Genomic DNA, 25,670 nt, shown 5'->3' with positions numbered 1-25,670 from the left:
GCCCGGTACCCCATACTCCCGGAGAACCCCCCACAGGGCTCCCCGAGGGACACGGTCGAACGCCTTCTCCAAGTCCACAAAACACATGTAGACTGGTTGGGCGAACTCCCATGCACCCTCCAGGACCCTGCCGAGGGTGTAGACCTGGTCCAGTGTTCCACGACCAGGACGAAAACCACACTGCTCTTCCTGAATCCGAGGTTCGACTATCCGACGGACCCTCCTCTCCAGGACCCCTGAATAGACCTTGCCAGGGAGGCTTAAGAGTGTGACCCCTCTATAATTAGAGCACACCCTCCGGTCCCCCTTTTTGAACAGGGGGACCACCACCCCGGTCTGCCAATCCAGGGGATTATTTTTTAATTCAATAATTTTTTATTTGAATTAAATATTTAATTAATTATTTAATTATGTAATCAAAGAATCAAATTAAAAATATAATGATAGACACATTCCAAGTGTCCTTGTCTTGTGTGTAAGATGTTGTCAGTTGCTGAAGCTGGTATGAGCCTCTTATCCAAGTTGGATTAGAGGTTGGAGGTTCAGTTCCTGTAGATGACAAAGGTTGTGTGAGATTTTGTTGGCTTTTCCTCTTCCACACCAAGAATGTGACTAGATCTGAGCTTATCTGTGACAAATATTTCATTTAAAAATTCTGCATATACCTCAGCATGATTTATGTAATTAAGGGAAGTTTTGTGCCTTAAGACTTGATTGTCATGTTTTTCAAAGTGTTTCGTAATACTGTCATAAAGCCAGATAGCACACTGAAGTAACACAAAAACATCAAATTTAAGAAAACCATGAAGAACTCCCTTTCTTTGCAGCTAACAATATAATTACTGCCATGCATAAACTTACTTTTTCTTTTAGCCCTACCCTCCATGACCTCTGCTTCTGTCTCTGTTTAGAGATGTGACACTTCTGCAGCCACGCAATATTTCTGTCTTGCTATGCAGTAGTCATCTGAAAGTACATATAAGACAAAATAGGCATTACTTTAATCACCCTACAAAAGCAAACATTCCGACACTGTTATATAAATAATATGAACTAACAATGATGTTTATTATTTTTGAAGCATAGGTGAAATACTGTATGCTTTCAGCAAGATTCTTGCATGCTTAGAAAGATGTCCAGAATTTCTAAGAGTTTTCAACAGATAGGTACATGTTTTATTTGAAATCTAACTTCTCAGTCAGCAAGTTTTTCACCTGACTACCCTCTTTTCCTTGCCCTGAATGGGATCAGTTCTGCAGTCGCCACCGTGTTAGAAGCAGCTATGGTCTCAGTGTACCACTGGGAATCATTAATAAAAAACAACAGAAGAAAAAAAAAACTTTCCAGAGGCATAAAACTTATAATGCAAGCTGAGAAGCCTGGGGGAATGGCACCACCTCCTCCATGCTGCCTTCACATAGCATGACAAAAAAGTACCAATAACAAACATATGGTTTTTTACTCTCTTGTCTGATGTTTGATATAAGAGAAGCTTTTCCCAGTACCGATACACCCGCATGTCTTTATCTATTATGAGAACAGACCAAGTGGTTATAACAGCAAAGCGTCCATCTACTGTCATTTGTTTCATCATAACCTTTTTTATAGTTGGTTAAAATGAACTCCAGTCAGATGGGAATACTCAGGTTTTTAGACAATAAGAACATGTAGATATTGTCCCCACAAGAAACAGAGAAAGCGAGTGATATGGGACATGGCCCTTAACATGTAGCAGCTGTATTTAAACAGACCTGTTCTCTAGGTTGATAAATGGATGGATGGATGGAAAAATGTAATTTTGGATAGGATCATTTTCTTTCCAGTAATGTTTTGAAACACTTTCCATTACTGTGTTTTGATCACTGATATTTTCTACAGTCTATTGTGAGTTGGGCATTTTATCTAGTGAATTATTATGGTTGAAAGGGGAAAATAAAAAATAAAAAGATTTTATAAAAAACAAAACGTAAGAATATATTTTTGCAATGTCCTTGTAATGAAGGTCTTCATTATTTAGCTGGAAACACTTAAAATGTGTGTTGAATGATAAAAGAAACAGGTACAAACAAATTGAAGTATTTTATTGATTGTGTGTTTTTATGCAGTGGCATCTCAGCTGGAACTGATGGTGTCCTGTAAAAATAAAACAAACAAATGGATAATATAATTATTGTGACTGTTTGAAATGCACTGAAATGTTTGAAGGCTTTGTGTAGATGTGTCTTACTTCTGTCTCTTCCTCTGCAGGGTGTTCAGGCTAAAAGATTCCCCAGGGGCCTGAACACCTTTTAAAGGTTCCGGAAGAGACCATTGCAGATGGAAGAGGGGGAGAAATAGAACGATGCACTTTAGAAATTTAATGTTGGATTTATATTTATAAAAATGTCTTTTTGGAAACGAAATGACTACTTAAAAATGAATAGTATTTGCTAATATTATTCTGAAGATTTGGTTGTTTTTGTGAAGTTTGTTTGTGTGTATGTATGTATTTTTTTTACCCTGTTTTTTGTGGGTTTGTTAATTGGAGCAGCCAGGGACTATAAAAGGCTGCATGTTGGCCACATTGTGAGTTGTTGCTGCTGAAACCCTTGGCCATTGCAAGCAGGCCTAGGTGTTAACTGTTGGTGAATAAACACCCAGTGGATCTGCACCGTTTCTCTGCCTCAAGACTCCTACTTAATCCAGCCGTTTAGGGACATCCTAACAGTCCTGATGTTAGTCCAGATTGTAGTGATGGTGATCAGGAAGATAAACCTCAATTCTAACAAACTACTTTGGAACAATTAAAATGGTCTGTGTCAATTTTTTTGTGTATTGAATTACCATGGTGTTATCATCACTTATCTGTAAAACAAATTTCTGTTTGTTCTAAATTCCCATTTTTGGATAAATATTGTTTCTTACCAAAGTTTCCGAGGAGTTTTTATAAAAATTATTATTTTTTCCAGATTAACATTTATTTGTAAATGAATGTGAGAACAAAGTTAAATTTCCTCAAATATAGAATTGATTATTATTGTATAATAATAATAATAATAATAATGTTGTCGTTGTTGTTATCATCATTATTATTATTGTTATTATTATTAAACATTATTATTTTCATTTATTTGTATACTTGAAATTGGCTGAGCCCAGTTTTATAAAAGGAGATCACTTCTTGTTTTAAATTAACATGACTGCGGTGCTTTTAGATTTATTTCGAAAATAAAGATGCCCACTGTAGGCCAAATTAAGCACAAGCTAGAAAGTCTGCGCTATATCAATAACACCGAAAAAAGGTTCTGCAAGGAACCAAACATATTAGTCCGAATATCTTAACAATTATCATTAAGTTAATTGCTAAGAATATGGAAGATAATATAAACTCTGTGGAGTGGCAGATTTAAAAGACAAAGGATTTCATGGTAATTTATTTTTCTGTAAATACTTTAATGAAGCTTGCAAAATAATCTATTAATGTCTTCGGGCGCAGATGGAAAACCCTTTTCTTTTAATAAGAAATTTTTTTTCAATTTTCAGGCGCCTTGAAGTGATGGCAGCGAGTGTGTTGAACCACTGCAAACTTGATTCGTGTCTTCGGGAAAGTTCGCTAGAAGAGCCGATTAATTAGCGTCAAGCGGTGCAAGAACTGACGAGAAAATGCGTTACCTTCCTGTTGAAAACATTGCTTTCTGAATGTGTCATCAAATCCAGATGTAATAACGGAATAAGTCTCACCACGTTGGCTTTTTAATGAAACTCACATTATCATGTAATAGCAGATTAAGTAATTGGGAAAATATGCGCGGAGGGGGTCTGCTTCTCCCAAATCTCCACTCTAACCTCACTGAAACTCTGTACTGAAACTCTACAGATAACATTTTAAAGTTTTTTGCACTCCGCTGTTCTCAATTAACGCGCTGTCTGGATGACTGTAAACCCACAGGGTGGAGGCCCTGTGAAAATTGGAAATTCCCTCAGCCTGCGGTCTGAGAGGACATTTTGACTGGAAAGATACTAACTGTGACTGCAAGGCAAAGCAGGCTTCAGCAATAATGACACAAATCATACAGAAAGCATGTTTAAGATGCTCTTTAACGGGACAAAGTTGTGTACCAGATTAAACGAACAATCGAAAATAAAAGGAAGTACACTGAGTTTAGTCTGTTTATGCATTTATTTCATCAGTGTAACCTTGAGTAGGACGTCATTTGAAATCGCGAATATCTTCAAATCTTTCTGGAATTAAGGCTTCTGATTTGGTCACAAAAACATGTCGCTTGAGGGAAAAAAGGTTGTTTGGGTTTTTTGTTGTTGTTTTTTATTTTTTTTTTCGAATCTGTTCCAGTCATAAAAATTTCAGAACGAATATAGGAAAATAAATTTAATTGAATTAAGTTTAACTTAATTTAGTACAGCTTAGTTCAATGCAGATTTAATCATTTCCGAATGAAGCTGTTCTCAAGGTGATGCACAAAACAATTTACATCCAGTTGAACAGAAACGATTCTCTGTCTAAACACATTCAGATTAGTCCAATTTATTCCAATATAATGAAAAAGTCAGATTCAAATTAAATTACAAAAGATAATATAACTGAAGCCACAATGTTCAGTTCGTTATTATTTCTTTGACATAACTGCATCGCTGCAGTACCGCCTTAGTTTATCTTGATGCAACTTAAATAACAACGTTAGATTGTGTACCATACAAATGGGATTTAATAGTTATTATCAACTGGAGTCCAGAACTAAATTTCTGTTAAATCACAATCAAAAGCTTTGACTTACCATACCGATGACGTCAATTGTTTTTGTTTTTCTCCCGGACCCTCCAGCCCCCCCCCAGTCCGCTCTCACATTTCGTCATTTTGTTTGCCCTCAAACATGGATCGTATCGCAGATCATCAGAGCCCAATGTTCCTCTTTCTCGCAGCCAGCAGCTTCGTCTCTTTCCTCCTTCCAGCTCCTCTTTCCCAGCCAAGGCGCATTGAACCCACTGCGTCTTTCAGTGCGCGCTGTCACGAGCCGTGGCCTATAAAACAGAAACGATCACCTTGGAGGTTTTATTGTGGCTTTAAATGAGCCTCAAAAAGTAGCTGAAATAGTTTGCCCTTTAAAGTCAAGAGGGGCCTGGTATAATAAAGATAATTAACAAACGTTCATTTGCCAATAAAAATAGTGTCATGCAGCTGTAGAGCTACAAGGAAAAACTACAAGCTAAGTTCAGGAGGAGAGTAAATAATGCCAGAAGCTCCAGTTGGATTTTTTTCAGTGAACTTGTCTTTTCTCGCAACATGAATTAGGACTAGTGAGTTAGTGTAATAGTGATTTAAGTGCATACCCACCAAACACAGAGCTGATTTAAGAGGTAAATGCTTGACCGCAGTACGGCAGCACTGACAGCTCTCTTGGTCATTATTTTACATTCTGGAATGCGCGTGCTGCGTGACCCAAACGTTGCGTTTGAGTCATCAAATCAAATAAAAAAAAAAAAAAAGTGCATTTAGTTGACCGTCATAGTTTGAATGTAGTTTGCACAGACATACTATCGGCTGGAATACAATTTATAGTTATTCGGTAGAAATGATAGCGCAGTTTTTACAGGCATCTTTTTTATTATTGTTTTTTTGCCTGTAAACACTGCAATACAATGAAGTGAAAGGATGGAGGACAAAGAGAGAGAGGAAGGAGCTACATCTCGTCTTTTCTTCTTTCTTTTTTGGGGGGTGGGTGTCGGGCGGGGATACTTTTTTTTTTTTTTGCTGCAGCGGCGCTTTTTCAGGCTCAGGGTAAAGGTCCGGCCAATCAGCTGCACAGACCCGACTAACCCGCCAACATTTACGATGGGTAGGCTGTAGCACTTTGTTTCCCTATACTGAGCAAGTTGGTGATGGGGGAGGGGGAAGGGCTGAGAGAGAGAGAGAGAGAGAGAGAGAGAGCTCTGAAAGTAATCTGCAGAAGGGAGTGGGAAATAAGAGAGTGGCAAAATTATCTTAATGTCTCTGCTTTTGTTCTGCATGAAGTAAACTTGCCGCGTATTCTAGATAATGTCCAAGAATGTCCATTTCTGGGACTTTGAGCAACTATTACGTGGACTCCATCATAAGTCATGATAGCGACGAACTCTCAGGCGCGCCTCGCTTCTCCAGCGTCCAGTTTCCCGTTTCCACCTCCGCTGTGACCGATGGAGCCGCGCACCCCGAGCACGCTCACTCCGAGCCATATCCATCCTGCAGCTTCCAGCCCAAAGGTCCGGTCTTTTCATCACCCTGGGGCCCCTTCAGCCCGCACCACGGAACTAGTGGTCTCCCTGCAGTCTACCATCCCTACATCCCGGGCCAGCATGTCGCCCCAGGCGCCGCAGACACAAGATACATCCGCTCATGGCTGGACTGCGCTCCGCGAGACTCCGAGTCTTTCCCGGGCCAGAGCCAAGCGGGGCAGGTCAAACTGGAACCCCAGCTTAGCCATCAAGGCGGGGAGCTTCCCATCAAAATCAGCGGACAACACGAGACTACCACATACATTCTAGAATCGATTTCCACGGCGGGACGCGAGCTGAACCTCCATCCGACTTCCATTCAGGGATCAGGATTTGAAGAAAGTAAGGATGTCTGTGAAGGGAGTAAAGACAAGGACAGCGCGGATCAAAGTAAGTAACGAAAGCAGGAAATGATGCGAGGGAGACAGTAAATACTTTAATGCCGCCATAAAACAAGAACAAAGGGCCGGAAAGTGTTCCCACCCTCCACCCTCATATATATATATATATATATATATATATATACATGTGAGTATTTATATAATTGCATTTAGTTTTAATGCGTTCAATCTTAGATGTATTTATTAATCCATCTAAGAGTCTATGAAAACCTAAGTATATTTGCGTAACAATTGATTCCTCTTTCAAAAATACTAAAACACCTTTTGCATTCATTTTATCACCGTTTTCCCTCAAAAGAAGAGCAGACTGATCCTCTACCATCATCAGAGTATACAGGGAGCGTTAAGGTTAGACAGCAGACAGCATTTAAAGTATTGCGAACACCGACAGACTGCTGGGAATAAAGACAGAGTGAGTTCTTATAAAATACTCACAATTATATATAATTGTGAGTATTTGTCCGTGTTACAGCCATTCTGTTTTGCTCCATCTACTAACAGAGCTACAGTAAAGCGGTCTCTTACTCACTGCACCTCCCAGAGACAAACAAGCCAAAAGAGAAAACAGAGACAGAAACAGATATTAATACCCAGCTAGCAAAAATACAAGCCAAGCACAGACACTTTGTTAGACTGATTTTAACATTACTGGGATCCAGAATTTTGTGGCGTTTTTAAAGTAGGAATGTTTGTTTGTTTGTTTGTTTTTATGTTAAGATTTGTTCTCCAGTCAGAATCTGCTTTAGCTTTTACATTTCGTTGACTCGGTTTACAACCAGTTTGACCGAGCACCTTCATATCGTCATTCTTAAGATTCCTGTCTGATGTCTGATTTTTTTTTTTTTCAGATGTGACACTGTTTAGTTTTTTTAATGTTTAAGAACGGACCTTAACGGACCGTGAAGGATCCTGGCAGAATAGCTGTATTTGTCCCGATAATACACCGAAGTCAACTGGAAAATAGTTAGGGTGATGATTGTGATTATTTTTCGCCGCAAATTTTGACTAAAGTTAAAGGAAGGTGATAATTAGCTTGAGTTGAATTAAGCGACACAGTTCTCTGCTGGCTGGCCTGTATAGTTCGTGTCTGCGTTTTCACAAACACTATGGAGACACCATCCTGCAATTATCGTCGAATATTGATGTTATTTCAGTTAAAAATCCTTTCCAATATTTCATCATTTATTTTAAGCGTATTCTTTGGACATGTACATCTCGGTCTTGTTCTCTCCATCGGGGCAGAACATGCTGCGCTTTCGACTAGAACGGAACTCCGTCTCAACAGAGGCTTTTTCAGAAGCAGACATAAAAACTGGGCACAATTTATCAAAGCACTCCTAACGCACGTACACACCCCCCCCCCACACACACACACACCTACAACCAAATGCAGCCACTATTACAGCACGTTAGCGAGCGATACATCAAAGCAGTGAGCCCGTTCAGGGCTGGATGGAGCCCAGCAGGCTCCAGGATGAATTATTAGACTTTAGCCCCGATCCAGACCGAACTGCTGATTGGGAAGTTTATCTGTCTACACTGGTAAAAGAGGAAACTATCTGTCTGCTATTTTAAAGCGTAAGCGTTTTTTTTTCCTTTCTTTTATTTAATCTTGTGTTCTGCAGTAGATTTGTTTTTCAGTAAGCACCGAGAACCTCATTGTAAAGATACAGAAGTCTATTTATTTCAGTTGAAATAAAAAAGAACATATTAATATGTAGACGATTTCATTAGAATTTATTACGGTAAATAAAACAATAAACTTTAAAAATGTGACCAGAATGATACGAATATCAGGACATTGCTATAATTGTGGAGCTCTTGCTATTCTGGCATTAAAAGCTGGTGTAATCGGTCTGACAAAACAAGTACTGAGACATTGACAGAGAATGCTGAATACATAGTGACTTGTTGGGATCATGGTTGGTAGTTGCTTTGCTCATGTTGAAAATTTAGGAAAATATTATAATCTACTTTCTGATAATTTCGCAGAAAAGTGCAGAAGGCTGACTGAAATAGATGTCTGATGTCTGACATGCTGAGAAAACAATAACATCACATTGTTGCAATAAGAACGATTTCTAAATAGTAATGAATATAAAAAAAAATAACAGACATATAACATTTAATTTAATTTCAGTCCAACATTGTGTAAGCTTATGTGGTCAAAATCAATGGGCTAACAAAAATTCAAAGTTTTAACTGATCATGTTACATAGAAAAACCAAAGATAATTAAAAAACCCAAAATAGGAATGAAAAATGGATTTTATTTATGTCAAGTATTTGGAAAGTTGTAGATATGCAAAGTCTTTATTTCAGGATATCAACTCAACTTAGACTCAACAGCAACACCGCAAAACTTCCTGCTTCTAAAATATTTGGTTTCAGCAGAGGAAAGATTCCAGGGTCACAATCTCTAATTTGAAGACAAGAGTCTGAAGAAGACAGCGTGACAGATACAGTAAACCTTTAACTTGGACTCTTTGAATGCATGTCTTATTCACTTTCCAGTAAGTAAAAAGGGTGAAATATTATATGCATAATATATGTTGACAACAGGATGGTTGTCACAAAATGTTAAATAAAGTCTCTTTCCAGCTACAGAATTTTCTTTGCGTTATGGGAGCTGGGCAGCCACCCAGAATAAACTACCAAATCACACTTCAGTCCTTGTGCTGCTGCTGGGTAAACTCACACAGTTATTACCCCAAAGTGAATTATGTTAACACTGGATGAACAACCCCATTAATTGGCATGTTACTGTTGGTGAAGGGGAGAGATGGGACACAGGGACAGGAAAATAAAATACGACTTCGAGATGTAACACTGTGCCTTTGGGATAAAAGAGGGGTCAATTTCTGGAACTATTAAAAGAAAATTGCAAAAGCAGAAGAAATTGGCCCGAGCTGTTGACATTATTTTTTTTGTTTCCATATAAATATCAATGAGGCCACACATCATATGGTTACCTAGTCAGTGGTAGGTAACTATTACACAGCAGCATTATTCATCACTGTACATGAGTGTCCATCTTCTCTTCTTGTGGACAAACCACACATTACCTGGCTGATGCATGGGTTGAATGGCATAGATACAACTCAAACACATAGACACACATTCTTACACTCACAAGCACACCTTTCACTCTCCTCCACCCCCATTTGTCATCTTTGGTGACAACCATGGTCGTGGCCTTGCTCCAATAGTAATGAATGAGTCTCAAGGTGATAATACACCCAAGGCATGCAAAGGACCCACTTTACAGTTTGCTAGAAGTACTGCACAACCCCCACCCAATCTCCACCAATACACATATACATACTTGTCTCTTTTGCAAAAATTATATTTTGCTCTGAAATGTAATCGATCTTTTGCTCGCTGGCCACGTTGGACACTCTGAACATGCTGGAGAAAATGGATTCCAGAGGGTATTGAGGACATGTTCAATGATAGAAACTGTTGGTTACAGGAAGAATAGAGAATAGGGCACCTATCATTCAGATCCAAATGGGTCTGATGCTGCAGCACTATGTTGGTCTATTAGTCCTGTTTCAACACTGCATTATATATATCAAGTTCCACTGTGTATCTAATTTTAACATTTAAAATATAAAACATGGCTCTCCTCCTTATTTGGCACATTAGCTTATTAAAATTAAAACATTGCTTAAGATGAAATGCACATGAATAAAATCATCTATTATTATTATTATTATTATTATTATTAGTAGTAGTAGTAGTAGTAGTAGTAGTAGTAGTAGTAGTAGTAGTAGCTGTAGCAGCAGCAGTACTATTACAGTAGTAGTTGTAGTAGTAGTAGCAGTATTATTATTAGTAGTAGTAGTATTAGTAGCAGCAGTAGCAGTAGTAGTAGTAGTAGTAGCAGCAGCAGCAGTAGTATTATTATTAGTAGTAGTATTAGCAGCAGTAGTATTAGTAGTAGTAGTAGTAGTAGTAGTAGTAGTAGTAATAGTAGTAGTATTAGTAATAGTAATAGTAGTATTACTTGAACACTGAAGATTAAAAAGTCTTCCGCACAGAGAAATAATTTAGCTTCAAGCTTTACTGACTCAATACCTGGTTGATTGCAGAATCTCATGGAGATTGGGTAAAAATTGATGACCCATCAAGCCAAAACCGATATTAAGCTATAGTTGGTATTCAGAAAAAAAATAACTTTCTTCTTACGTTCTTAAGTTTTTGTGCTTTTAGACTGCAACAATTACAGTCAAGACTTTTGCATTTCCCCCAAAATCCATAAGAATTTTCCCGTCCCATACTGAAAAGATTTTTTTTTCTCTTTAAACATCAGGTTAGATCAGTATGTATAGTAAACTACATTTACAAATATATTAATACTTTTCACCATCTGTAAATTCAGGGATAATCTTAAGGTTTAAAATAATGTAGAAGCATTTTCTTTCAGAATTCAGCCTAGGTGAGACGTTTCATAGTAAACATTTCTTTACTGGAGAACAGACATTTCCAAGTCCTAAAAAAGGCCAATATCTGAAAAACAAGTCTTAACTAATTGCATCGATCTGAAAGCAATAAAAACACCGAGGATGAGGATTTCATAGTTTGTTGTGAAAAACAAGGCTGGCCACATTGTGAGGGAAAATAATGTTGAGAAAGAAAGTAAGTGTTGGTTTTCTCCCCTTTCAAAAATAGGAATATTCAATTCAAAGGCCCTAATTATATACCACACAATGTGATTTAGTATTTCACATCCATGTTACCACAAAGCAACACATGATCTACATTCACTTTTGTTTTTTTATGTCTCGGCGCTTTAGAGGTTCCAAGAAGACGCAAGAGAAATAAATTACATAAAATGCATTTTTATTTTATTGTATAGCATCTATGAGAATCCTTTGAAGGTTCTCAAAGATGCTATACTTTTTTGAGGGTTGAAAAGCGCTATATAAGTCTCACGTTGTTTCATTTAATTTAAAAGGCAAATGTAACCTTTATTTTCTCATAACTAAAATAACAGAAATAAAGCTATTTTTTTTCTGATAGTTAGGATTTAACTGCTGTTTTCTGTTAGGTTTTATCAACGCAAACATGTGAAAAATGTACCATTTAATAAAAACCAAACATTAACATCATAGATATTTTTCTGCTTCCTAAAGGAACGATCAGAGGTAATGCAGTGACTTCCGTAACATGATCTTCATAGTCCCAGAAGAGAAAGAATGATAATGAAAGCTTTACAGAGCTGTAATTCATCTTCCTTGTGTGTGTGCATGGGGGTGTGTGTGTGCATGTAGGTGTGTGTGTGTGCCTCTGTGTGTTTGTGGGGGTGTGTTTTTGTGTGCTTGTAATCATCGAGGGAAATAATCTTCTTGATTCTGAAATATTTTTAGTCATAACATCTATTTATTTGTTGAACTACAATCTTTTCCTTTTACTCTGTGACATTTTTATGTGTTGAATATCAGAATTGTGTGTTTTGAATGATGAAGCAAACACCTGACTTCCATCAAGAGCATTAAAAAACTCTTGATGGGAGAGTTTTTTATGGTCATGACTATAGTTCTGTAATTGGTTAGCTTCCCAGCTCATTTTTTCAGCTTCAGCTATTGCTTGCAATGATGAAATCATGATTGATGAAGCCAGACTGTAATCTCTCACTTATCCAACATGTTAACACTTTGGTTTTGTGTTTCTCTGACACTAGATGTGGCAGACATATCCCTTCCTCCCCCACTCCCTTTTCACATACATTGTCACATTCCTTTGTTTCTTCTCACTGTGTTCCTACAGATGACCCATCAGCCAACTGGCTTCATGCACGCTCCTCCAGGAAGAAGAGGTGTCCATATACGAAATACCAGACCCTAGAGCTTGAAAAAGAATTTTTGTTCAACATGTATCTCACGAGAGACCGGAGGCATGAGGTGGCCCGCGCACTGAACCTGACAGAGAGGCAGGTTAAGATTTGGTTCCAGAACCGGAGAATGAAAATGAAGAAACAGAGCAAAGACCAGACCAAGGAGTAGTGGGACTAAAGAGTACATTACAAATGATCACTCACCACTTTCTCTCTTTATCCCTCTCTCTCTCACTCTCGGTCTCTCTTACACCCCCCCCACACACACACACACACACACACACACACGCCCACACATACAGATTCATTGCCTACCAGATAGTTAATCCATCATGAAGCACCTTTTTTGTATAACCAGAATACAATGGACTTTCTGAACAGACATGTACACCAACCTTCATTTCCATCAGTCAGGAGGCCAGTAACACTCTTCAAATGATAAACCAGAAGGCTTTGACACAGTATTCAAAATATGCAAGAAAAAGTCAGATTCATACAAAGCTTTTAATGAAATCAGTGAACTGAGTTTGAATCTATTTCTTAAATACATGAACACATAGCTATAGTTAAGGGATGTGGGAAGTCCATTGGCTTGGACCAGAGTTTATAGAACCACCAACATCTGAAAGAAGATCAGTGTTCACTTCCTGTAATCCATCCACCCTCAGAAAGCGACTTCATCCCTAAAAAGTGTTGGACAAACTATAGTAGAAGTAAAGTTTTAAAATATTCAGATGTTTTGTAAGAAGGCTGGAACTTTGAAATCGTTTAAGCTTATGTTAATAAATGAGGTTGATCGTACACACAAGCAGCAGTTCCTTATGGGCATTTTCTACTTTCAATTAACTGGATTCCATACAGAATGCAGGCATCACTAGTCTCGTGGTAAAAAACATAAGTACTTGACACCATAAGTACATATGAAAGGGAAGGAAGCTGGTAAACATTTTAATAACTAAGTAAAACACAGAAGTAGATTGATAACAGAAAAACAGAATCTTTCTTGCTTTCAAACCGTGCTATTCCTTATTTTTGATACATGACGCTAACAGAAGCACATAGAAGTGGAGAAACTGTATCCGAAAATGAAAGACCACCCACAGACCTTTATTCCTGAGATGTATTGCTAACGTATGAATAATAATGGCCTTCTAAAGTTGTACAATTGTTTTAAATTTTGTTTAATTTAAACTGTACAAACCCACAAATTCAAGCAAAGACTATTCAATTATTTTTCGAACAAAAGATATTGTCTTTGTGAAAACATTCATCCTGAACTGACCTGTCCAGGGAGTGACCTGCTTCTTGGCCTGTAACCACTGGAGAAGGGCGCCAGCTTTGGAAAACCAGTTTCTCACCAGTTTCTGACATTCCTAAAACAAGGACATTTATAGATTTGGTGGCTTTCTAAACAACAAGAGCTGCACATGCCCTCAAACAACAAGAGGTATACACAGATCATCAGTCGGCAAAAGGAAAATAACAACGCATTGCCATAGTCCAGATTTTATTCACTGTGCTGTCAAGTTGCATTTTAGAAGAAATTCTCTCTATTTTTCTACATACAAAATATTTAGTGTCTGCTATGCAAGGTTTTTGTTATTTCAGGAAGTTTACTGCAAAAAGGGCTTTCAACTCCTGTAAGTAAGGACTGCTTGAATGATTTGGTATCATTCACCGATGCTTAACTCCTGAACATGTTTTTATAACTACCGTGATACTTAGGATTGATTTCCTGTTTGTTTCTGCTGCTGTTTTAACGTGATAGTTCTGACCATTATCATTTGAGAATATCTTCTAAACATTTATGATTATTATGTTTCAATCAAAAACTGGTGGTGGCTATGTTGGCCAACCTTTCTGTCTCTGTGCTGTTGTGTGAAATGTGGACATGAATGGGATCTTGTTTGTATTTGGGAAGGTCTTGTGTGAGTGGAGTGTCATTGTGTGAGTGCAGATGCTGGTAAGAGCAAATAAGTGTGAGTGAGTTTATGAGCGTGTGTGTTTGTGGTGGGGGGTACCCTGTAAGATATACCCATGCTTATCTTACAGAGTGGTGAGCTGAGTGTCAGCAAGTGAATGTAGGTGAGTGTGTGTGTGAGCACAGGTGTACACGGGGCTGGGGCATGAAGGCGTGAGTTTGGGTGTGTGTGAGTGTGGAGGAGTGTAACCTGGTCAACTAGAACGGTCCTATCCAGACAAGAGCTACAAATTTTAAAATAAGCAGCATCACACCCTCCATTTATGAGAGAAAATGTTTACATGGTTTGTGCATGCCTCCAGTCATTTTGAACAGGTTATTTTGTTGTGTGGTAAATCTATCTAAAGGCATTGCTTGCTGGAAATATTGCTAGAAAAATAATTAAAATGTCTTAACATGAAACATTTCTAATTTATTGTACACAAAGCAAGTAACCTTGTGTTTCATGATGAAATAAGTCAAATATGTTGAATATAATTTTTTTTTGAAACACATTATCTTGCTGTACTATGGATTATTTTTTGTTGTCCATGTTGTGCTGTCTGAATTATATAGTTTGATGTCAGTCTGATGAGTTTTTTGTGTATTTTATTGTGAATTTATTTGATAGTGATCAGTAATGAGTTAGACTGTTTGTGTTTTGGAAAAGAGGAGAGGAAAAGATATGATAAAGATAAAGTAATGCTAACAGAATTAATTTAAACACTCATTTCTTTTACTGTGGTTTCTTAACTTCTAAAGTCTTTGTGTTGGATACTGTCTTAGTTTTTGCTCTCCTGACAAAATGAGTATGTTGAGATTTGCTGTGGGTTAATCTGGCCAGTGATCTTGAAATTAATCCATATAATCTAAGTCATGTGGTCACAGTAAGAATCTTTCTTAATGAGCACACAAACTCCTATTTTAGTTTTCTTTTCTTCTTGTATGTTTACCTCCCCTCTTCTCTCTGCATTGTATTTCATGCTTTGTGCACTGGCGCTGCTCATCATAGATTCATATTAAATTTAAGACCCTATGCCAGTCTGACTGTTTTGGTTTCTGCTTCCTTTTGTAATTTTTTTTATTTTATTTTAATTTTTTTACAGAGAAAGAGATTAACAGCAATTAATTTGTATAAATTAGAACGTTCTTTTCAGTGTGAAACTTGGATGAGACAGGAATGGGAACCTCTCTTATTTTTTCACCCTTTGAAAAAACTCAAAAGATGGATACAGAACAGAATGAGACATTGAGAAAGACTCGGATGAGTAAAGCATGTGGTTCAAATATGTCTCCTCAGTCGGGTCTCTGCTGCTGTACACTGGAGCTTAAAGGGCGTCAGTCTGGCTGCAACACCAAAAGAAATCATAATTCCCTCTACACACACACACACACACACACAAATAGATGACAAATGCATTCACTGGGGGCCTCATCATGCATCCATTAGGAGTTTGCAATGCCATTGTGGTTCCTGTTTGTCTTTATACAGAACGACGCTGATCCACAGTATGATTAGCATTTCCAGGCTGTTATTACTTCTCCTTACATATATGTTTCCAGTTGTTTTATAGGTGTAGTTAAGAAGGCTTTTGCATTTGCAGTTTTTTTTATTGTTTAAGCATAATTTAGAAAACATCGGCTAGTTCTTCATCACACTTCAAACAATTACCACAACACTTCAGAATGTTTCCAATTTGCAACAATTCAGTGAAAACTTATAATTTCTGATAAAAGCCCTATTTTGTTGTCAAAACATCCTGTACATCCATCATGTGGTCTCATTGTTTGACTCAGTAAGACATGTCTTTGCTTATCTTACAGATGTTTTTTATTATTATTATTATTGCTTAAGCACAACTTTGAAAACACAGCACCCAGTTTTTTCAACAATATACAGAACAAATGTTAGCAATAACAAAAACTTCTTTTACTACTTAGATGATCTCTAAAGTGACAGCATAGCAAACAGAAACTACTCAAAAGTGCTTTGAATATCATAATCAGTTGTAGTTGTTGCTAAAGATGTTCTGGTCAAATGTCATTTTTCTGAGTTCAAGCAGTAACTGTGGGTGCTGGCAGGATGTAAACTCAAACCTGCAGTTTTGGTTATTTTTTCTGCTTGTCTTGCCCAAACAGTTTAATAGTTTAGCACTTATAAATTAGCAGGTTACATAAACAATAGTGTCTGCAAAGTGTATGTAAATTCCCTTGGAGATAATATACGTAAACACAACTATCTGTTTATTCTATATATCCATACCAAGGGGGGCTGTTCGTTCCCAACCACAGTGGTCAATGGACAGGGTACACCTTGGATGAGTCACCAATCCATCACAGGGCAACACTGAGACAAACAATACAGTCAACCCTAGGAGTAATTCAGAATGACCTAATAGCTGAAACAGTTTGGATGTAGATAAGAGGCCAGAGTACCTGGAGAAAACACCTGCAGGAATTGAAATAACTTGAAAGTTCCATGAAGAAAGACTTTTATGATCTGAACTCATTCACTGGAACCTTCTTGCTGAAAGACAAACGTGTTAACAACTGCACCACGTTGAAGTTCTCGGACATTTTCAACAAATCAACATGTGGTGCCTCTCATGTTTAATATGAAGGCATAAAAAAGCACAATTTTGCATTGATGTGTATGAACAGTTAATCTCATTTGGTTGTATTAAATATGATAACTGGATTTACTGAGGACATGCAGTGGTGCTACCCAAAATTGAAAAATATAGTTCTTCAATTTTATTTGTAATTTTTACTCTGACATTTCTCCTATCTTAGAAAAGCTGGGAGGTGTTTTAATAACCACATACACACAGAAATTCTTAATTTGAAAACTTACATGACTGTATTGCACTGCCACTAAGGCTATGGCCTAAACTTTACCCATATTGTAGCTTTACCAGCTGCTGCTTGGACGCATGGAAGAAGGACAGGAGTTACAGACAACCAGTTAGGTGAGAAACTGAGCCAAAGAAGAAATTCTCCTGTGTTGTAATGTCAGAAATGTTGGAAGAAGGCATATTATTAATATGTTAGCCAACTAGATATTTAAGTTTACCTGGTATTTTTAACTCTTAAACTGTACTGGCTACAGAAATCCATAAAGTCTTGATAAAAGTCCAAAAGCATTTACCATTTATTTAAGTTTGACAAAACGTTAAACTTCAGCACCTTATTTATGTGTTCTGTCTGGTCTTATGAACCGATCTGCTTTGTTAGTAATTCTACTCTGCTCTTGGTAAGTCGGATTCGGTCATATGTATAAATATATGTAGGCCAGTGTTTTCTCAGAACGTCACCAGCATACCTGAACGCTTCTTTCTGTGTTGCTGATAATTTGCAGCATCAATACAATAAGCTGTTTTTAGATTGGTTAAATATTTGGATGCAGTTTTCTTAGCATTTTTCTGAAATATCTGTAATTATTTTAACATACAGAATTATCACGGGCAAACACCTATGTTTGATCAACTTTACTTTAGATTACAAGTTCCATGACTGCAGTCTACAGTATGAAATATGATATAGCACTCTAAAGTAGCTAGCAGGGTTAGAGATTCATGAAATTTACAAGCCCTGTTCCCCAGCTGTAAACCTTCCTCCAGCCTCCATCCAAGGCCTGCTCTCCCATGGAGAGACAAAAGCTGCATGCCTCCTCCCCCCCCCACTCTCTCTGTGTGTGAGGGGGTGTTTATTGGTTTATGATGGTCTTTTGGTGTTGCAGCCAACAGACACCCTCTTCATTTAGGCTTCAGTGTACAACTAAAGAGACACATATTTTAAACACATGCTGGCTCATCCAAGTCTCCTTCTTACTTCCCTTTCATTATAGGTCAAAGAAAGTTCACATAGTTTATAGATCTATGTTTGATTTTGTCCTCAAAATGTCCTTTTCAAACCAAATTCAGTCTAAAAAAGGAAACAAATAATAAACCTTTTGTAACCAAAGTGGACCAATGTAACATATGAGACAATGAGATATAATTGCCCAATGTTAAATTACGAATTAACTGTCACTAATCTTTTTTTTACAATGAAAGGATAAATTAAGGAGGACCTATCTGAAAACATAATGTATGCTAAAATATGTCAAGATGGTACAGGTTAGTTTAGTGCAAACAGATTTTAGAACAGATGAGAAAAGAAATAATCGACATCTTGATGAAAACCTTTCCAAATATTTTGGGACCAGCGGCAGAGCCATTATCTGAAAAAAAAAAAGGAAACTTTTCTTGCTAAACCCAGCAAAGTTATTTCAAGAGTTCCCTATCACAAAAAAGACAAAAAAACACACTGTTAGACCTTTTATTGTAATTTTACAGTAACTTACTGGCAACACTGTTGCCAGCAAGTTACTGTAATTACCATTCTACAGTACCTTTACTGGCAACAGTGTTGCCAGTAAGTTACTGTAATTACCATTCTACAGTACTCTTACTGGCAACACTGTTGCCAGTAAGGCAACAGTACCCTTACTGGCAACACTGTTGCCAGTAAGTTACTGTAATTACCATTCTACAGTACTCTTACTGGCAACACTGTTGCCAGTAAGGCAACAGTACCCTTACTGGCAACAGTGTTGCCAGTAAGTTACTGTAATTACCATTCTACAGTACCTTTACTGTTATGATATTTCACAGTTAATTTTTACTGTGAGTGTACTTTACAGTTATAACTGCATTACTGTAAATGTAGTTTCTAGTATAATACAGTAATTGTATTTTATAGTAAAGCTGGTCTACTGTAAACTTGTTTCACAACATAATGTCAGAGTTTTACTGTAAATTAAAGTTTACATTTCTTTAAGATAAGAATATTTTACCATAAACCGAAAAATTTCATAAAAGAAATTTTAGTCCAAGTACTGTGAATAACAGGTATTTATTTTCAGCAGATTTGTAGAAATAAAATCCATTTACATATTCGCAATGTCATAAAAAACAATGTCACAATACAATATAATGTGCTGTAAAACAACAAAACCATAGAACACATTTCCTACATCAGAAGAACTTTTATTCCATTCGTCAAACAAAATCAGTGGGATCCATCTTGTGGAAGCTGAACTGTAAAGAATAAGACAGACAATGTGGGAGGTCATGAGATGGTCAGGAAGTTATCTACATTTTCAAATCGACAGGAAGTTGACAAATTAAGCTGAAGTGACAATGTTCACATGCATAAAATCTTTGTCATAAAGCAGCATTAAGTTGATAATTTGTTTTAAAAAAAAATCAATTGGACTGAAGTGATAATAGAAGCTGCATAAAGAATGAGCAGGACTGGCTTCACTTCAGGTTTTTGGATTGTTTATGGCAAAAGCAGTCAGTCAGTCAGTCTTCAGTAATTCAAAAGATTGCGTACTACAAATGTCCCCAAGGGGACGATGAAGTACAACAATCTTTTTAGTCATTTTGTTGGTGCTGACGGATTACTGCAAAGGTGTGCCTAATAAACTGAAAACTGCATAGTATAAAAATACACCACACTTAAACGACTACACACTTATACATTTCTGTGATTTATTAAGAGATGCAGCGACATCCACTTTTTACCACGGACACAGAAAAGATGTAGGCTACTCTAAAGGGCTATTGTGTAGGAATCACATGGCATTTATAAATAATCATTAAAATCATATTAAAAAGGCTAAAGTAAAGTCAGAGCATGCAAGATAGGAGGAAAAGACAACAAAATAATAAACATTTACATTTGGTAAAATACTTACCTAGTTGGAAGTCCTCCATTCAAATTCAGCAAGTTGTTGGAAGAAGGTGGTGATCTGGGAGTTGACACTGACTACTTTCTTCTTGACAAGACTTCCCGTCTTGCGGCTTGTACCGACTTTGGCTGTGCATTTGGTACCAACATCTGGATTGATCCTCACAAAGAATCTTTTAACAGAAATAAAATATATTAATTGTAATTTTTAATGAAGACGTACAATACAGCAATCAGCTATGGTTCTTCATCATCAGTCAAACTGTCATTAAATTTAATTCATAAATGGCTTGGTGTAGAGTACTTGCCATTGTATCATCTCCAGCGTGGTGGATGCTGACTCCTGATACTCCAGATTGAAGACAGAATATGACCCAAAAAAGACAGCAAGGACGCTGGCAAAGTCATGTAGTTGCTCAGGCTGGAAAAATACCTTCTCCTCCATACTGACCATCCACCGGGTTGCAGACATCAAGCTATTTCCTAAAATAGACAAACCCTTGTCAGGCTAACGCTAGTGAGTAAAAGTACAGACTACCATAACAATTACATACATTGCTACGAAAAAATTATAGTGATAGAAAATATTCCTCTTACCAAGCATGATTACCCTTGGTGTAGTGGGTAAGGTCATTTCCATTTCAACAGACATCTTGGTGGAAGATACCTTTAAAACATAAAAGGAAAACTCTCTTAAATATGAATTACTGGTAGTAATTTATATTTAAAGGGCCAGTTCACTCAGATTACAACAGGTTTTTGAGAACCTCATCCCGGAGACTAGACTAGATTTTACTCCTACATCCTGCTACCACTCTGAAACAGCGGATGTGAATGACAGTTTGTGGGGCTAAATGCATTTTTTAAAGCATTACATTCCACAAGTGTTCAGTCTGACTTCTACAATGGCGGTGACTCCTGTGCATGTGGGACCTGAATGCAGAAAATGTTCTGAAGGAAGCAGGACATTGCTCTATTCCACATGCAAACCGATAATTAGCTGTGTGTTGATGTTTCTTCACATGACTACAAAATTCTGTAAATTCTGAAGTACAAATGCTGCAGAATTTACACCTGTACATAGTTGCACCTGTTAGTACTGACTTAACTTTAAATTTACAGGAGCATGGTTTAAACATGTGAACAGTCCTTAGGTGTAACCAGGGTTGGAAATTAACTTTTTTGTCCACCTGCCACTGTGGCTGAACCAACTCAAAAAATAACAGAAACTACTTTAATGTTTTTCACCTTTGTCCTCATTTACAGACTCTTATACACTATGTTGGAGATGTAATGGTACTTTAGCAGGCTAACCAGCTGTAGCAAGCTCAAAGTTATAGATTAGCTTAGCTGCTCCTCTACATTTCCAGACTATTTTGTGGCTTCAAATATGTTTGAAGAGCTGTCTTTTTACCTGTTGTCTTGTCTTTTGAAGAGTTGAAGCTATGTTAGCAGTCAGCAGGACAGAACTGCACAGCCACTTGGAGGGAAAAAGCTTAGGAGTTAAAAAAAAAGGTCATCTGAAGAAAAGAAAAAAAAGAACAAAGTTAGAAATTCATCCTTGCTGACCTACATAGCTAATCTGCACTTTTAACATCTGCAAGATCATGGTTTAAACAAATGAACAGTCATTAGATGTAAAAAAAAAAAAAGAGAGAAGGGGGGGGGATCAATTATCAGTTAAGGTTATATTGTTCGACAAAGGATGTAACAACAATGCTAACAGACAATCAGCACTGAGCTAATCTCAACCCAAAGCCGCCCGAGGAAGATTAAGCGGTAAAAGTCAAGCTAAAACCTTCAGCGGTAAAATTAGCACCTTTGCTAACGTTAATTCCGAACCAGCTCAAAAAGTAACACCATCATATTTTCCTATCTTTCACCTCATTTACAGACACGTAACTTATAAGGTTGCAATATGCCAGTTATATAAAACACCAGAGTTAGTAAAGGTAACGTTATTTTACCAGGCTAACCAGCACAAACGAGCTCATGCTATAATGCTAAGTTATAGCATTATAGCATGATGCTATAAGTTACGTTAACTCCATCTAAAATGTACATTTCCAGACTAGGCTTTGGCTTCAAACAGTTTTCTAAGAAGTGGTTTTTTACCTGTCTTGAAGAGCTGAAGCAGTGTGAGCCCACAGCACGGAGACAGAGCTGCACTTGCACTTGGAGAGAAAAAGCTTCGGAGTTTAAAACAAACGTCATCAGAAAACAGTTGGAAGCGAAGCCACGCTTGATGACGTAGCTAGATAAACTGCATATTAATGTTAGCTAGGATGTGAAAAAAACAAAAGTACATGCTCTCTTTCTGCCTTAAAAATATGTTAACCACTAAAGGAGTAAAAATACAGAAACAGGGAACCACGATGAAGCAGCTATGATGACCGTTGGAAATCAAATATAATTCTTACTGTATATGATAAGTACAGTACCACTACTGTAATGTGTAAACAGTAAATTACTGCAAATTCAAAACATACAGTAAATTACTGTAATACTATGTACTATACCCATAATGCAATGCAAACTACAGTAACTACTTGTAAAGATGTCTTATGGTAGGGTGACCAAACGTCCGTATTTCCCGGGACATGTCCGTATTTCACGTCCTGTCCCGGGCGTCCCGGGGTTTTTTTAGAAAGTGAGGAAATGTCCTGTTTTTTAAATTACCTTCATTGGACCATTATATTTACAGGCACTAGGGCACTGCGCACGGCCCTGCGTGTGACGTAATCCCTGAGCCGCGTCAGTGCGGGCAGCCCTGTTCCTAATCAGAAGATAGATAGCGTGGCTGTCAGTACGAAAACAACATACGAAAGCGCAAATGTATGTTTACCTACTATTTACAAAAGAGTTTCCCCGCTTTCAGACCCCCCCACCCCCCTCGCTACAACGTGTCCTGGTTTTCCCAACTGAAAATATGGTCACCCTATTTATGGTAGTTTTACTGGGCATTTTGTGGTATTTAACTGTAATAAATACAGCAAAGGCTAACAGTGTATGATGACCGTTGGGAATCAAATATAATTCTTACTGTATATTATAAGTACAGTACCACTACTGTAATGTGTAAACAGTAAATTACTGCAAATTCAAAACATACAGTAAGTTACTGTAATACTATGTACTATACCCATAATGCAATGCAAATTACAGTAACTACCTGTAAAGATGTCTTATGGTAGTTTTACTGGGCATTTTGTGGTATTTAACTGTAGAAAATACAGCAAAGGATAACAGTGCATGCTCACGTACATCTAAAGTATGTCACTTGCAGCAGTAGAGATCAGACTTCATGGTTTGATAATGAGAACTAGATAAGAAAGAACACAAGCCGGTTTAGCACTAACCAGAATTTTTTTAATGAGAATTTTGGGAAAATATTCTGGTTACTGACCAAAGAAAATTTGCCATTTTTAAAAAGTGTTATATGGCATAAAATTAACAGAGCATCTGACACACTAAATATTATACTAAAAGCTAAACCTGGTAATGGCAATCTGATGGACTGAACTTGCTTTGTTACTTCCAGACTAGGCAACCTGACACTACTGAATGCAATTGATAAAACCAGAAATTCTAGGCTCTGGCATAAAACGACAATAATTCAAGAATTTAAGCTCAACCTCACTTTGGTTGTGAGCAGATTTATACTAAAAATTTTACATCTGAATTCCTGGGGGGTGGAGGTGGGGGGGGGGGGGGGGTATGGAGTGGCTTAGTCAAAGTCCAGATTTAAATCTGATTGAGATGCCACCATGACATAACCTTGGCAGTTCACTCATGAAACTGCTTCTGCCAAGAAGACTGAACCTACTGTAGATTCCTCACCGTTGATGTAAAAGACACATCGTCAGTTAACAAAAATCCTTGATAGGAGGATGAAAAGGTTTCCACAATCAGTTATTGGGCAACTAATTAAACACAAAGCGCCAGGTTGGTTTGGATGGCTGATTGGAAAACTGCTTTTATTCCTGCTCAGGTTCTTTTATTCTGATGTAACAAAGAAACAAATCTATCTATCTATCTATCTATCTATCTATCTATCTATCTATCTATCTATCTATCTATCTATCTATCTATCTATCTATCTATCTATCTATCTATCTATCTATCTATCTATCTATCTAGACAGACAGACAGACAGACAGACAGACAGACAGACAGACAGACACAGACAGACAGACAGACAGACAGACAGACAGACAGACAGACAGACAGACAGACAGACAGACAGACAGACAGACAGACAGATAGATAGATAGATAGATAGATAGATAGATAGATAGATAGATAGATAGATAGATAGATAGATAGATAGATAGATTGCAGCAAAGTTTGAGGAAGACTTTTTAGTCTGTTTTAGATTCTAACTGGAAACAGAATAGAGAATAAAAATATCACCTGTGTTTTTCAGTTTTACTCAGAGACCACATTGGTCTCTTTTTTAGTGTACTTCAAGGGCTTGCTCTGGTCAACAATATCTTGAAATTTCCCCAGTGAATGAAATAAGAAAAAACAAATGAAAGTTATTCAAACCTGATGTCTTTTCTAAAATTAGAAAGTTTAAATTAATTGCTACCTGGCTTCCATATTTCTGTGTTTGCAGCTTGACTGGTGTCATCAGGCTTCATGGACAAGTGAGCTAAGTATTATTAAATAATCTGCACAGTCACAAAAAGTAGTCTGACTGAATGCAGCCCTAGCCTGGTACTTTTATGAGTCTGTCTCATATGTTCTCTAATCCCCTTCCTAGTGGCCACCTTTAATGAGGTTAGTTCTGCTGGAGATCTTCTGTCCAAAGAAATTGATGCTCGAGTCTAGAGTCACCCAAATGTACCCGATTTCAAAGCCAGAAAAAAGTTTTCTTCCTAAGAATGTTCCAATTGCTAAAGGAATGGTCATATTATCCCTGTGTTTAAATGGAAAGTACTGAATTTGACTGAATTAAATTCTCAAACTGAATTTTCTTCCTATAATTTACCAATGCATAAAATGTTTTCAATGGAATACCCCATTTAAGATAAAGGGTATTTGATTTTTGTGGTCCAATAATAATAATAAAAACTTCTTGTTCAATGTAAGAAATTGTTCATCTGTATAATATTTTTCTTTGTATATTTGATATCACTATTTAGAAATAAAAGAAAGAAAAACAGAATAATGGTAGCATATGGATTCTAATAAATATGCATTTATTGTTATTTTCTAAATATGGTGAAATGAACCCTGAATAAAGTGTCAATGTAATGTTGTAAAATGGTGAATGGGTAATTCAAAAGGATCAAGAATAGCTCTATTGATTTAAAGATGATAATAAGGTGTTATGTATTTAATAATAATTACAAAATCTTCTAGCAAGTACAATATGAAAAGCAGTTCAATTATCTGTCCTGGTAGAGAGTTAGTCAGCACTCCGTGTTGAGTATGTAATGGGTTTTAGGAAAGTGTAACTCTTTGTGTTTCATGCTTTCATTAAT

General features: G+C 37.2%; 1 protein-coding gene and 2 long non-coding RNA genes across 3 annotated transcripts; 1 reads left to right on the top strand and 2 right to left on the bottom strand.

The window, feature by feature from the left end:
- Nucleotides 1-516: 516 nt before the first annotated feature.
- Nucleotides 517-15,560, bottom strand: LOC116735895 (uncharacterized). Its single transcript, XR_004342454.1, has 5 exons — nt 15,550-15,560; nt 5,330-5,923; nt 4,773-5,016; nt 862-966; nt 517-549 (listed from the first exon to the last, which is right to left on the bottom strand). It is a non-coding gene; the product is annotated as an uncharacterized LOC116735895 (long non-coding RNA).
- Nucleotides 2,061-3,005, bottom strand: LOC116735897 (uncharacterized). The gene is made up of 2 exons (XR_004342455.1): nt 2,228-3,005; nt 2,061-2,133 (listed from the first exon to the last, which is right to left on the bottom strand). It is a non-coding gene; the product is annotated as an uncharacterized LOC116735897 (long non-coding RNA).
- On the top strand, nt 5,938-15,481 carry hoxb9a (homeobox B9a). The gene is made up of 2 exons (XM_032588055.1): nt 5,938-6,636; nt 12,419-15,481. The coding sequence occupies exons 1-2, from the start codon at nt 6,042-6,044 to the stop codon at nt 12,652-12,654; spliced, it is 831 nt and encodes a 276-aa protein (XP_032443946.1). The 5' UTR covers nt 5,938-6,041; the 3' UTR covers nt 12,655-15,481.
- Nucleotides 15,561-25,670: the final 10,110 nt, after the last annotated feature.

This window comes from Xiphophorus hellerii, chromosome 16 (genome assembly GCF_003331165.1).
Source record: "Xiphophorus hellerii strain 12219 chromosome 16, Xiphophorus_hellerii-4.1, whole genome shotgun sequence".
Taxonomy (NCBI): domain Eukaryota; kingdom Metazoa; phylum Chordata; class Actinopteri; order Cyprinodontiformes; family Poeciliidae; genus Xiphophorus; species Xiphophorus hellerii.
This window is presented reverse-complemented; position numbering and strand designations above follow the sequence as displayed.